Source organism: Ascidiella aspersa, chromosome 5 (assembly GCF_963924565.1).
Source record: "Ascidiella aspersa chromosome 5, kaAscAspe10.2, whole genome shotgun sequence".
Classification (NCBI taxonomy): domain Eukaryota; kingdom Metazoa; phylum Chordata; class Ascidiacea; order Phlebobranchia; family Ascidiidae; genus Ascidiella; species Ascidiella aspersa.
Window position 1 is genome coordinate 18490982 of NC_139451.1, and position 14512 is coordinate 18505493.

The 14512-nt window shown below is 37.0% G+C and overlaps 2 protein-coding genes across 2 annotated transcripts; both read right to left on the reverse strand.

The window, feature by feature from the left end:
- Nucleotides 1-3860: 3860 nt before the first annotated feature.
- LOC146145192 (polyhomeotic-like protein 2) lies at nucleotides 3861-9601 on the reverse strand. Its single transcript, XM_083389485.1, has 6 exons — nucleotides 8276-9601; nucleotides 7962-8066; nucleotides 7389-7470; nucleotides 6577-6905; nucleotides 5719-5917; nucleotides 3861-4869 (listed from the first exon to the last, which is right to left on the reverse strand). The coding sequence occupies exons 1-6, from the start codon at nucleotides 8333-8335 to the stop codon at nucleotides 4712-4714; spliced, it is 933 nt and encodes a 310-aa protein (XP_083245611.1). The 5' UTR covers nucleotides 8336-9601; the 3' UTR covers nucleotides 3861-4711.
- On the reverse strand, nucleotides 9593-10906 carry LOC146145193 (enolase-phosphatase E1-like). Its single transcript, XM_083389486.1, has one exon. It carries the CDS (start codon nucleotides 10664-10666, stop codon nucleotides 9908-9910), a length of 759 nt encoding a protein of 252 aa, XP_083245612.1. The 5' UTR covers nucleotides 10667-10906; the 3' UTR covers nucleotides 9593-9907.
- Between the last annotated feature and the right edge of the window lie 3606 nt (nucleotides 10907-14512).

Here is a 14512-nt window from a genome sequence, read left to right on the forward strand (position 1 = left end):
GCAAAACCGCGCGAGCGGCCGCAAAGTATGAGGGTTTTTTTAACTGACGATTTGGTTGATACGTCACAAACAGGGACAGGTGTCACAAAAAATCACAAAATGAACACCAGCGAGTCCAACGGACTAACTTATAAAGTAATGTTCGAGTTCAGTATAAGCAGTATTGAAAGTATAAGCAGTTATTATGTATTTTTTCTCATGTGATTATACGAAAAAATATATTTAGTTTTTAGGGAAGGCAAGGACTTGGGTACCCCAGAGTATTCCCTGATGTTTTATGATATTTGTGTTTTATACAAAATATACTTAAGCCATATATGTACTACGATAAAAAAAAAACTTAACCATCCGTTATATTTTTATAACAACAAAGTTAAACACATTATTTAGAATAAGTGCAAATAGAAATTTCAAGCTTGACGCAGCAACAAGCAACATAATATAAAGTAACAGTTAACATATTCATTTGCGAGCATTCTATTTTTGCACAGTTTAGATACGAAACGGTATAATTGTGCGACCCCGTCAGAACATTAAAACATTTCATTCACCCAGGGTGGAACCATTCACCACTTTAAGAACCACTGAGACATAGCCTATATTACGTTTTTTGATTTTTCAAATATCTGGTTAGGTTGAAATTTGAATTGAATCTTTTTATACTGAAAAATGACAGTCCGACTAATCTTACTAGTGAGATAAAACGAACCCAAAGCGGCTTTAATGATTGGATAGACCAGGCAACAACCTTTTAGTAGGCATAACAAATATAGTTGATTAAGATTTTAAATACCGGTAGCCTAAGTGAGGACTTGCTTATGTCTTGCATGACTTTATCAATAAGAAGTTTGTACTGCACTTGTGTGCGTTTATTCGAATGCCATTTTATTTGTTTTTGCGTGTTGATATATCTTATTCGACCATTATATTAGTAATCACGACCCTCGTAAAACACCTTTCTTTCGACTCTTGTACCCTTTTAAATCTCACAGGCCTGAATTAGACACAATAATAAGGTGCTGTAAAGAAAAAGAGTTATTCAATCCCCGGCAAAGCAAGTTTGTTTGTAATTAGGGCTACAACATTAAAACTGTTTCTACATATTTAATAATGTGTTTCCGCACAAAGCCTAAAGCCCTAAATTTTTGTTGCATTGTGGGCAAGTCTGCCGCCAACTGTTTTCAGAAACAAAAATCGCAATTTGTACTCGACATTCAACAGAAATAGGAAAACAACTTTTAAACAGTTACGGTCGTGTACGCGGCCAGACTCTAGACCAGGGTCTCAAACACGCAGCCCGCGGGCCGCATGCGGCCCGCGTTAAAATGTTGGATTTCCAAGTACTTGACAATATTAAGTGTCACATATGTTTTTTTCAAATTTGAGAAGTTAAAATTCACTCTAAAATTGCTCTGAAAACCTGAAACTACTCATCGAACTTCACTATCACATCTCCTTCAAACGCTACCATTTATGCGGTAAAATATCTACTATTACGTCACATTGCCTATTCACATCTGAACAGTTGTCACAATACCATTGTAAATTGCGCCAGTCAGGCGTTAGTGGACTTGGTCATTGTTCAATTTGATTGTCGAGGTGCAGGCTAGTCTTGTTTGAATAAATTGCTATGGTTTCAAAAGCCAAATTAGACATGTCTTCTGCTTCGAAAGAGAGAAAAATCACAGACGAAAGGAGAGTTTTTCAAAATAAGTGGGAGGAGTTATATTTTGTCACCGCGGTCAGAGGTATTTGTCATTGCCTTATTTGCCAGCAAAAGATAGCTGTTATGAAGGAGTATAATATGCGTCGGCACTTCGATACAATGCACCGCGATAAATATGATGGTTTGTTTTTTGTTTTGTTTTTTCTCTGAAGATTCTGTAAAAGCGAGTTTTGTTATCAATGAAATGATAGCAAAGTCATCACGGCCCGTTACCGAGGGTTTGTTCATAAAAGAATGTCTTGTAAAAGCAAGTGACATTTTATGTCCATGTAAAAAAAACTGTTTGAAGGTTTAAGCTTATCCCCAAATACAGTTGCAAGTAGGGTCACAGATTTAGCTACAAATGTGGAGAAACAATTAGTTGCGACCGTAAAGGACATCCGGCAATGCGTTCCCACCGGCAATGCGTTCCCAGCAATGTGCCACATTTCTCAACTCTGAAGTCTTTAGGAAAAGTTGAGGCTGAATGCATGAGAGAATATACAGATTTGTTGTCTAATTTAATTTAGCAATTTGACGTGCGCTTTGCAGAATTTGAAATATTAGAGCCGAAGTTTCGACTTTTTTCAACGCCATTTGCTATATAAATTGACAATGTAGCCGAGGAATTGCAAATGGAGTTGGTGGAACTTCAATATGATACTATTCTGAAGCAAAAGTATGCAGAGATGGAAATTCAAGAATTTTATAGATTTCTTTCACGAGAAAGAAGAGAAAGGTTTCCGAAGTTACTCTCTGCTGCAGCAAGAATTATTGCTATGTTTGGAAGCACGTATGTGAGCAATTTTTTTCATCGATGAAGATCAACAAGACTGTGCTAAGGTCACGTATGACTGATGAACATCTACAAGGAACTCTGCGATTGGTTTCTGCTGACAAGTTGAAGCCCAATATCGAGGTCCTTGTTCATGAAAAACGCTGCCAGTTAAGTGGCCAGAACAAAAAACAACTAGCCTAACTCATCAACCTACTTGTGTTGATCTTTTATTATGTTTTTGTTTGTGTTATCGTTTGATTGTGACATTTCATCGTGAATTGCAGCCCTTGGGTGTTTTACACGTTCCCATTTGACCTTCAGAGCATTTTGAGTTTGAGACCCTTGCTCTAGACTTAAGTCACCAGAGAGTTAAAAAGAATACTATACGAAATATCCAGCGTTTTCCAGATAAAATAGTGTATTTACCAGTTTAATTATACCTGTTAAAGACATTACCGCTGCAATAAGTTTCAAAAATAAACCAGAGGTTTCGAAATAAACCAGAGGTTCTACGTCCATGCTGTGTGGACTCTTTATCACTATGGCATGATAACATGCCGTGTAAATTTTTAAGCCCCGTGTTAAAGTTGATAATCATAAAAAATAAATGTGCATTAAGAGCTCAGTAAGTACGAAATCAAGAGAAGCAGGGGATGAAACGCTCCTTCTCAAGCAAGACGCGTCGCCATACTCTTAAAAAGAAAGTCATTTTTTCCAGACGGAAAAATTATTCGCTGAAAAATACGGAGCAAGGAGCGCGCGCCGCGCGTCATCATAATACGTATTCTTGCCAACTTCAATTTTAACGATCACGCGTTTAAACTTAACTGCATCTTACAGTGTGTTTAACCACGCAAAGACAGGTAGAGTGCGCAAAACATCTCGTTAAATACTTTGGATTTACCAGAAAGCAATTTTCACTTTTTCTACGGACGGCGTTTCTACGTGTTTGCTCGAATATTACGCAAGTCGAACAATTTGCTGTTGCATAAAATATGTGTGACACGCTTAGCCAAGTGTTGTGTGCTATAGTCGAGTATTTAGTCTTTCCATTGAAGAAACAACACACAACACTGCAATATGGTTGCATGTTAAATGGAAACAATATTTTTACATCAGCGGCTATATAATGCGTTTCAGCCAAACTACACAACATTTAGAAAGATTTCGCAAATTATCGCGCTTATTGCATTTATAATTGATTAACATCGCAAGTTTACTGCCGAACACACTTTTTGGGCGTTTGTAATAAAAAAATAGATAAAAAAAATTGATTCATTTAATTTAGAGTTTGGCAATATTTATAGTCGTATAACATGGAATCCACGATTTTTGTTTGGGGGGAAAATATTATTTTAGATAAGTACAACATACAAACAAATTAAAGCCAGTTTTATTCATTCAAAAATAAAACAATACTTCGCGATGGTGAAAATTTAACTTCGTGATAATTACGCAACGACAAGGTTAAACGTAATATTATAAAGAGTCCAGCATTAAAGTGAAGAATTCCGTAAACAGTACAGAATAACTGAAAAAGTATGGAGTTCTATACTGAGCAGTGAGCATAGTCAATATTCATTTAATCTCGGGCATACACAAGAAGCTATTGGGCAACAAAAGGTAAATTTTAGAAGAAAACATCAGCGACATAAAATATAAAATTAGACGCCAATATTAAACGAGTGAATCCTCTGTCACAGTTTTGAGAATCTATGCATTACAATTTTATGAAGTAACTAATTAAATGTATAATGTATTTGCTGGAATATGACAAAATGATAATTACTTAACAAATGAACCGAATCAACCAAATCAATTTATAAGACTATGGGCAAATTTCATAAATCTATAACTTTCTCACGCACCCGTGTCTAGGAAAAAATATTCTGCCTTTCGGGCACAACGAAATGAAAATACTGTGAGTAACGAACGTGGGATGACAGCACGAGTAAAAATACGAAGGACTATTGCTAATTAGTTTAGCAGTAGGATGCACACGTTGCAGCGGTTAATTTCATCTTTATGTTCTCATTTTTCTTCCCGACCCTTGGTCCGTTACCTGACATTTATCAAACGGATGATAAACCAATCAAAATTGCAGATTAAAAACCAATACCGAGAGATACTCTAGTTCGCACGAGCCAAAGGCTATTTGCGTTAAAATAAACGAGAGGCAAATTTTCGTTGCAAAAACACAGGGGCGCGGTAAAAGCAGCCATGCGAGTCTAGAGGGTTCTTCTGAGCTTATCAATGTGAGCGCAGAGCTTTAGGGCCGGTCCGAGAGGGAGGTTCATGGACCCGACAAGGTGATCCTCGTGCAAAAGAAGGAGGGCCGAACCGTCAATCTCTTGGCTGCGAAAGTCTTCCGCGTGCTGCGAGGAGTCTGAATGCGACAAGGCGGGTTAACGCAAGACGCCGCATTAATAGCGTTGAAACCAGTAGCTCAGTTTGAGATAAACGTTTTATGTTGTTGTATGTTACTATTGCGCAAAGCAAAGGCGAATTAAGGGTTTCATTAGTTTTATAATTCATTTTTCTTTAATTTCATAACGTTGAAAGAACAAACATTTTTCAAATAACGGGCAATTTAGTGTAATAACTCGGGTGTCTTTGGAAAGGCTATTACCGATATTAGTTGGCCAAATCACGATTGTCATGCAAACCAGACAAGTGTAGAAAACTCTAGTCTGATGTGGTAAGGTTCAAACCACCGACCTCGACCAAACCGGAACACCGACTAAGTTACGCTGGTTTATAGTGGGATCCGGTAAAAAAGACTGTAGAACCGTTGCCTACTGTATCCTTTCGAACATACAACTTTGTGACAATTAATAGGGTATTAACAGCCCGGATTCAAAGAAACTAAGACATGGAATTCACACGAGGTTGTAAATGCGCACCCGTCACGGGCTTAATTTTTCTAGCGTAACCTTGTTTGCACATTACAATCATCATTAGGACAACTGATTTCAGTAAAAACCGTTTTGAAGGCACCAGGTAAATTAATTGTTATGAATATCCGTAATCGTTGGTCGGAACTACTTCAGCAGGACTAGATTACAGTATATACCCATATTGAATCAATGGGTTAGTTGTCTGGTATTCCTTTTATTGAAGTTAAAAATATAACCCTACATATCAAAATACTTGGGGAGTTGATAAAACCTCAGAAGATATTACAAAGTTATTTTAGACTGCAGTTAAAACCAAAACGTGGTTCTTTCTGTACGACCTGGCAAAGAGCGAATGTAGTTCCACACGTCGTCCACCGACCACATGAGGGGAGTAACCAGGTCTACTCCAGAATGGGGAATCACCGGTTCCGGAGAGGGACTGCAGCTGAACACGGACCGCGTCGACTCCTCGCTTTCTGAGAAACTATTGCTGTCGGAAAGACTGTGAGAAGGAGACGGTGATACTAGCAGCCGGCCCTGGAAAAAAGTTTTTAAAAAAAAAAAATAGTTAGAAAATTCACAAAATATAGGTTGTTTAGTAAATCGTTAAATAAGCGACGATTTTCAATTAAAACTAAGGTCATTTTAAAATTATTTTAATCCCACAGCAGTCACTGATTATCTTATTTATCTAAAAAGAAAACGTTGAACAGTTAATGTGCACAAAAAACGCATTATTAACCATTCTCAAACATGTCCGGTGCCTAGAAATCACAGTAATTTGTTGATCGTTTCTAAATAATTGCAAATTTGAGACAGCCCTAACTGACATGGGAAAAACACAAAAGAAAAAATAAGTAAAACTTTTATAATTAATAAAATTAGAATGGTCAACTACGACTGATAGCCACAGTTAAACCTTTTAAATTATTGCAAAGAAAACGCCGCGTTATAGATTAGAGAATGACTAAAAAAAAAGAAAAATGAAAGATGGGCTCTGAGCCAGGTGGACCAGTAACAATAATTTAAGTTTCAAACAAAACAACGCTTCGTGCTGCGTAAGGTAGCACAGCAACACTATACACTCGCAACAAGAGCCAATAAAGTTTCACCCAAACCGCAAGTTGAAAGTCAACGTGCCACCTCAGCAAAGTGCAGACAAGCGGCAAAAGCTATTATCCGTGAAATGAACTCACAGTGTTTACTGACTTCCTTCTACCCCTGCCTTGAGCGCCTGCCCGCCTCCCTCTGCCCATCATTTTGACCCGAAGCGTACCGCGGGCGCGACCTCGACGTGCGGCGCTGGCGGCCTGCCTCAGCTTGTTTGCGGCCATGGCGCGGCTCGCACAGCCAGAGCTGTACTTGCGCGCGCAGCAGAGGGAGCAGAAGCGATGGTGTGGATGTGTAAAGCGGCAGCGCGGCCCCGAAAATCCGCACTGCTCGCATGTTGCGGTGGCCGCCTCCTGGGCGTCGGTGTGCTCACGGTCGGCGCTCCAGCGGCTTAACGGGTCGTCCAACGGGTTTTCTGTATTTTATGTATGTCACGGATAAGTGAGCGCGGTTTAGTAACGCATAAACGAGCGTCCGGTTGAAAAGCTAAAGTCATGTGGCTGCAAAATCAGGGCTCATTTAGAAAGTTAAGGGCATAAAGACCATTTTTTTGAATTTATTTTACAATATATATGACAAGTTTAATTTCTGAAATTCGTGCCTTATGCTGCAATTATTCTGCTATGCAAGTTAAGAGGGCACAAATAGTAATGCTTTATTATGCCAAGTAATGCTTTATTATGCCAAGGTAGTTAAAAAAATATCTTGCAACAATTTTTGTGCTTTCACCATAATTTTTAAACAACCTCAACATATATATTCAAATAAGAGGTTATTATTTTATAAAATGTTGGAAAATGACTGCATGAGAATATAAAAAATGTTCTTCTTTCTGCACAAACTATTTTATGCCATGATTTTCGACGATAGGCGTCTATAAATACATCAAAATATATACCTTTTTCACGGCTCATAATTTCCATTTGTCTTTTTCTGATCATATGGAGCTGACGAGCTGTCAGCATACAGGATACTTGAGGCTAAGTAGTACAAGTAAAACAATACCAGTTTGGTAATACATACATGTATATGTTGCTAGAAAATCAAGCATCCAAATTTATTTTTGTTATTGCTGTAGATATTCCATTTTTCTTATTTCAATTAATGTATATGCAAACTTTAGGACATCCCAAACAAAGCTTAGTTTGGGTACACTATATATAAAAATATTCACTTGTTTATAAGAAACTGTAAATTGTGAGCAGCAACACATCTCAAGGACTAAATGATACTATATATTCCTGTTGATCAGAATTTAAATACAAAAATAAAACCAAAAAATAAAATGTGAGTTCACCAAGAAATCCAAAACTGTGCAGATTTTAAACTTCAAATAATTTGACACGACTATGTTTATGGATTTGTATACTTATAAATTTTTTCTGAATTTTCATATTTTTGAAGAACTGTGCACAACAAATACAAACAGAGGAAATACTTTGCTTTTATAGAAAAAAAACAATTATTTCACCGGAAATGGTCTGATGGATTCCTCAATAACAAAGCCATCTATTACATGACGGAGAATTGTTGTTTTAGATGGGACATTGTCTTTCAGGTTATCACCAGGACAAATCTGAAAAATTAAGGCCTTCTTTATGTATCATAATCCAGCAGAATTCTCATTAGTAGCTTACCACCATACATACTTTAGTATTATTATCACATAAACACAATCTACAAGAGATAACAAAAGTTTAATTTAATGACATTATTAGACGGTCTTTGTTGATAGCGTATCGACAAAGTGTCGCTAAATGTACAAATCTTGAAATTTATACTAACTCCAAGAGATTCATCTTGTTCAATACTGGTTTCCAGGTTGTCTTCAAAGCTGCAATCCATATTGGAAATATCTTCGTGACAGTATGCAGTCTACTACTAATTTTAATGATTATAGAAAAATCCTTCAAGTATTAAATGATATTCTTTAATGATTATAGAAAAATCCTTTAAGTATTAAATGATATCCTGGGAGCAACAGATGTTTTTAAAATCTTGTTTAAAGATAGTGGCATTTTTCATTTGTAACTAGAAACAACCAGAAACTGAAATGACTTGGGAAAAATGAGTGTCAAACCAAAATAAGAAAGTCACACAATAAAATACTAAAACTCAAATATAACATTGTAAAATTTTTACTATTCTTAGGGATTGAAAGCCATACAATTATTACAGAAAACACAGTACAACTTTAATTACTTGAAAATGTGTTTGAAACACCATTTGAACAAATAATGGCAAGATGAACCAATACAGGGATATTTTTAGCCGTGTAGCTCTTAATTTTTTAGCAGTGATTGTCAACCTTTTTAGGCCATATACCACCTAGAGGAGTAGTTCCCACCAGGGGTGTACGGACCCCCCAAAGTGTCTGTAAAAGTTGTACAGGGTCATTAAAGTACATTTCAAGTTATTGCTTACAAGTGTAAAGCAACAGTATCTGGCTGTTTTACGTTTGCTTATCTATATTCAAATATATTATTGCAATGATAGTTTTTTTTTTTCATAAATAGTTTTGCATAATTGATAAAAGTTAGAAGTCATGTTCTTGGTAAAAGGTTTAAAAAGGGTCCTTCACTAAAAAAGGTTATGAACAACTCACCTAGTGGCTATACTTCCTCGAGCGACCTGGTTTTCCAAACATTTGCCCAAATTGACATATTCATTAAAGACAAAAATACACTTTAAAATAGGGTTCCTCTTTTTTCCGGATTTTTGCACTCCCAGAAAACGGGATTAAAAAATGAAAATTTCCAGGAATCCCAACGAAATTATTCTTGCCTAATACGTCAATTAAGATGCTTAGCTCCAAACATTTAACGAGGCTAAGTCATGTTCTGTAGTATTGCTTACTGCAATCTTACAAGACCTTCTCATACTAAAGGCTGCACCCCTATTTATTTTTATTTAGAAAACAAGCACACCTAGGGCACATCTTTATTGGTAAAATAATTTAATTAAGTTTTTCCGCAGGTAAGCCAAATAAACTCAGGCATCGACTTTAATAGCTTGGGTAATATTTCTTTACTTTATATCAGTCAAAATCGACAATTTTTTTAAATTTTTGCTATGTTGTCGAATAACCAAGATTATAAAAAAAATTCCGAGATTGGGATTTCACAGGAAATCCCGAGAATTTTATGTCGAAACATTCCTGTAGAGGAACCCTACTTTAAAACACTTAGTTCCGATGCCAATTGTAGACTTTAGATTATAGGTTAATTTAATTTGACAGAGTTAGAATATAACTAAAAGCAGCCACAATAATCTAAAACTTGTGTTAAAAAGAATCAGTGCTTAAAAGAATCACACAGCTTAAAATTGTGCCTGTGTCCTTGGTCATCAATTTTTCAAAATACATAATGTTTGTCAAATACATAATGTTTGCAATGTGTTGTTATATTAAACATTGTGTCATAGAAGAGATTTAAAGTCAAAAATAGTCTCATACTTATTCAGATCAGCAATAGGCTTGTTGCCAGGGCGCACAACTAGACAAGCATTCATGTTCACGCTTTTCGCAGCATCAGCTTCTTCCCTTATGTCCGTCAAAAACAAAATTCTGTCTGTTTTGCAGTCAATTGCTTTGGCGATTTTTATGTAACTTTTACTTTCACGTTTTGATCCAATTTCTGTGTCAAAATGTCCGTCAAGCAGTGGTAACATATCGCCTTCTTCACTAAAACCAAAAAGCAGCTTTTGAGCAGATACACTACCTGATGAATAGATATAGATAAACTTTCCCAAATCTTTAAACTTTTCCAAAACAGGTTTTACATCCTCAAACACTTTACCTTTAAGTGTGCCAGATAAATAACCCTTCCTCCATATTAGACCTTGCAGTTGTTTAAGAGGAGTGGTTTTCTTATCATGTAACATCTGCCAAATTACATATTCTGCAACCCACTTTAAAACGCGTTGTTCTTTAGATCGGGTTGAACGCCGGAATTTAGGTTGTGGAACTTCATCTCCATGCGCCTGTTTGTCAAGTATCGCTTGCTCCTCTAGAGATGCAATCACTTGACTTACTTCTGGAGTATGCCAGTTGTCTTTCAAAAATGCATCCAGATGTTCTTTGACATAAGGAAATAAAACATCAACAACAAACGTTATTGGGGTAGTGGTGCCCTCAATGTCGAGTAATAAGGCATCAAATGAGTTTAACGCCAGCATCTCCAAAAACTAACTTTTTTATTTCTTTTAGATTGGTAAATCGCCGATCGGCGTTTGGTGGTTTACCATTGTCATTTCGGCGAAATATAATTTTATTCTTTTTAACATTTTTCCATGCCGATTACCATAAATTCGTTGTTTTTCGCCACAGTGGTCGGTAAACTTTTTTGTCGCTGCCCACAGTGCTTTTTTCGGAGCTATTGAAGGCCCACTACGTAAAATCACTACGAAAACAGTATCAGGATATTTGTTTTAAGTTGGAGGCATTAGAATGACGCCACAAAGTAAGTTGTTTTCCTCGAACAAACTTTTGCGCAAATATGAAGCTAAAATCCAGTTTAATGGCGCGTAGAAAAAAAAAATATTATATAACAAAATTGGATTGATTAGTTTTAAATTGGCAAATCTTTAATAAGAAGGATACGTGGCTCATATTTCACCTAAAAGGATTCGAACATTGCTCGAAACAACGGCATTTATAGTATAATTTAACAGAAATTCGACTGTGCAGTTATGAGTCCCATCACAACGCAAGAAATTATTGAATATCGCCTTTGGCCTAAATAGATTTAGGCATAAGTATAAAACTTACACAAAAATCCTAAGTACACAAAATCCTATATTTGACTTCACAAGTAACGTCGTAGTTCAAGTAATTTAAGAAACGTGTTGTTCCCGACCGGTTGTGCGATTAAAGCATGTTTATCGCGCAAAACGCAAAAAATGCGTCTACTTGGTCTTAGTTTGCGAATCGCTTACATCAGGCGTGTACCAAAAGATTAACACTAAATCATCTCCACAGCTGAATGACAGCACCCGCAATCACGTAATATGTTCGCACGAAACACATAAAAGAAATCCATCACGTTAATCCTGTTTTAAAATTTCGATGTTATGATACAATTTATATCCATATTGCAAAGTTAAAATATATTTTAGTACGGTAGTAATTGCATTTTGCAGGGAGTCTTAGTTCGCACAATAAAAGGTGGATTATTACACTGCGCCTTGATGGCGAAAACACTACCATGCCATAATGTAAAAAATACTATAAAACAAAGAATAAACGTGGGAAGCGCAAAAAATTTGTCTTTGCTTATATATTTAAAAACTGTTGGCAAAAATATAGTTTGACAGGCACTTTCACGGCAACATTTGGCAAGCGGGCTTAAACCACGTTGAGACGATATAAAAATTATTAGCCACACCAACTTTAAAAAACAGTGAATGTACATTGTACGGCTATCACGCGGGTACAACTACATAATAACACTAAGCTATCCAAAAGTAACTCACGGCCCAATAAAAACGGTTTTGCTGCGCAAAGTATAAAGACATATAAATCTGAATTACAAACGATTATTTCTCATGTCGATTATTTCTGTTGTCGATACATTCAGATTGTCAAGAAAACACTATTTTTAATTTAAGTGTTTAATTTTTGCCAATATAGTTTAGCGAATGAGGGGGTACAGTTACGGATAAAAAGGCGCTGGTTCTTGAGACGAGAGACGAAAGGTCGCTGGTCTAGCATCCTAGCACAATTATTAAATCAACGCACTGTAGTGACACTACGGCGACCCGGATTTATCTAAGCGTTATGTTTGCCTTTTTCTTATTTTTCTCGTGTCTTTTTTTTCGCCGGTTCTAGTTTGTGCTTTTTGATTCGGCGCACCTGGAATAAAGACTTTCCATCGCCTTAGCACAACATTTGGGTTAGGGTGCGAGTTAGCGTTTGGGTGTGAGTGGGTCAAGTATTATTATATTTATTATTTAATAATAATACTTGACCCACCCTAACCAAAACGCTAACCCTTGTGGTAACGGTTGTGGTACGTTTGTAGACCACCGCCGCCGATGGCTACTTAAATCACTTTCACGTTCCTTGTATCTGACTCCAATGGAGCAAGCCGCTAAAATACCTGTGAACTTCTTGAACTCTAGACAAAGTCACTTTACTCAGTTGATATTGCTTGTTGAGTATATATTCACAAATCTCAGTACACACTATAACGTAACGCGGGGATTTAAGCCACTGGTTAATAAACCGTATATGGTAGAATAGTATAAAATAGAATCAATTGCGAAAAGCCGAAAACACTCAAATCGCCAAATTAGGCAATACAGAGTAGTGAATGCTACATAATCTCCACTCCAATAAACAAGCCAGACGTAGGATGGGTTGATAATTTATGATAAAAGAGATCTGTAAGATCAATATCAGGTCTTGGCTTAGGGGCGTTTTGAAAAAAAACTATGTCACAACGAGAAATAGCAGACAAAAATCAGCGAGCGATACAAATATGTGGCGTAATAAGAAAATAATTTATTTACAACTCAACGGAGCAACGTTTCATGAGTCTTTTTTTATAATTTTTTGGGGGCGCAATTTTCAAAAGTTTTTTCTCTGCGATTAATGTGTACACAAACGATTTAAAAAATACAATACAGGATACAATAAATGGTCGGATGAGCTCTCTATGGTCATAACAACTCCTATGGACAGCCAGTCTGCCTGTTTTATAAACAATAATTATTTTGCGGGTTGAACGAACCCTTCACGACACGAATAAATTTGAGATATACATTGATAAAATGTTATACATCGATAAGTACATACATAGCGATAAATTTCATACACGATTCGGTAATCCTAGTATTTGGCTGTAAGGGTATCTATCGAATTACGAACGCCAAACAGCTACGAAAGCCGGATTCTAACTACAAAACCGTGACAATTAGCACCCTGTGCCCATCATAGGATCCTTTAATGCAATAGCGATAAAAAGTGGGAAATTAGGAATTTAAATCTCCTTGATTAACACGCTATCAAAGCGCTGAATATCTCTCTGGACGAGTTTCTCTATAAAGACAAAGTGAATTATTGAATATTTCCGTTAACAAAGTTTCTCGCGACGTACGTTCGAAACCGGATCTTCATTTCCAGGAAGCTGCCCGGAAGGAAAGTGCCGAGGACATAGATACCATATGTGCAATTGAGACACTCAGTTTACAAGTATAGCTGTATGCATCGGCGATAATGCAAAAGAAACTGAGCATGATCCAGTTCTGGACCAAAAATTAGGTATTGCAGTTTACTCGCGAACGCTTGCCAGCTGAAAAAAAGTCAATTTCGACGATCCAGCCGAAAAGTTTCGGAAAGTTAAAAAATCCCTAAGCATATGTCTACTATTCGGCTAACGATTAGTGGTGCCATAAGTCTTCCACAAATGTCGTGGCCTTACTACATGAAGGTCGTTTCGGAATTTAGCGAATGAAGCAGTTAGCCCGAACAACCGTCAATTGGGCAAGCATGGAGCGAAATAGTCGACTTGTGCAGGAAATAGCACACCTGTGACGAGCACTAACGCACCTTCGAAGGTGGCTGTCCAATGTGCATCCACGGATAGTGCCCGAGAAACCACGGATCGGATGTTCACCATGTAATCAATTTCATTGGGTACAATTGGCTATTTATGATTGATGCTTATACTTCCAAATACCCTTACATTTTACACAGTCGGTTTCAGCGAAGACCAATATGAATCTCCTGGAAAAAGCTATCCTCACACCAGTGTTGGACAATTCACTAATATTTAGCTCTGAACAATTCCAGAACTACGAATGTCGCGCGGTATAGTTCACCTGACAGAAGCCCATATCATCCTGCAACGAGTGGATCTGCTAAGCGCCTGGTACGAACCTTAAAACAGGCTTTGAGCAAGTCGTCCATGCCTCCAAAAACGTTTCTCATGCAGCTCGAGTTTCTCATGCAGTACTGGTGGACACCAATGTAAAGCGGATACTCTCCTAGTGAACTCAATAGGCGGATACGCACGAAAATAG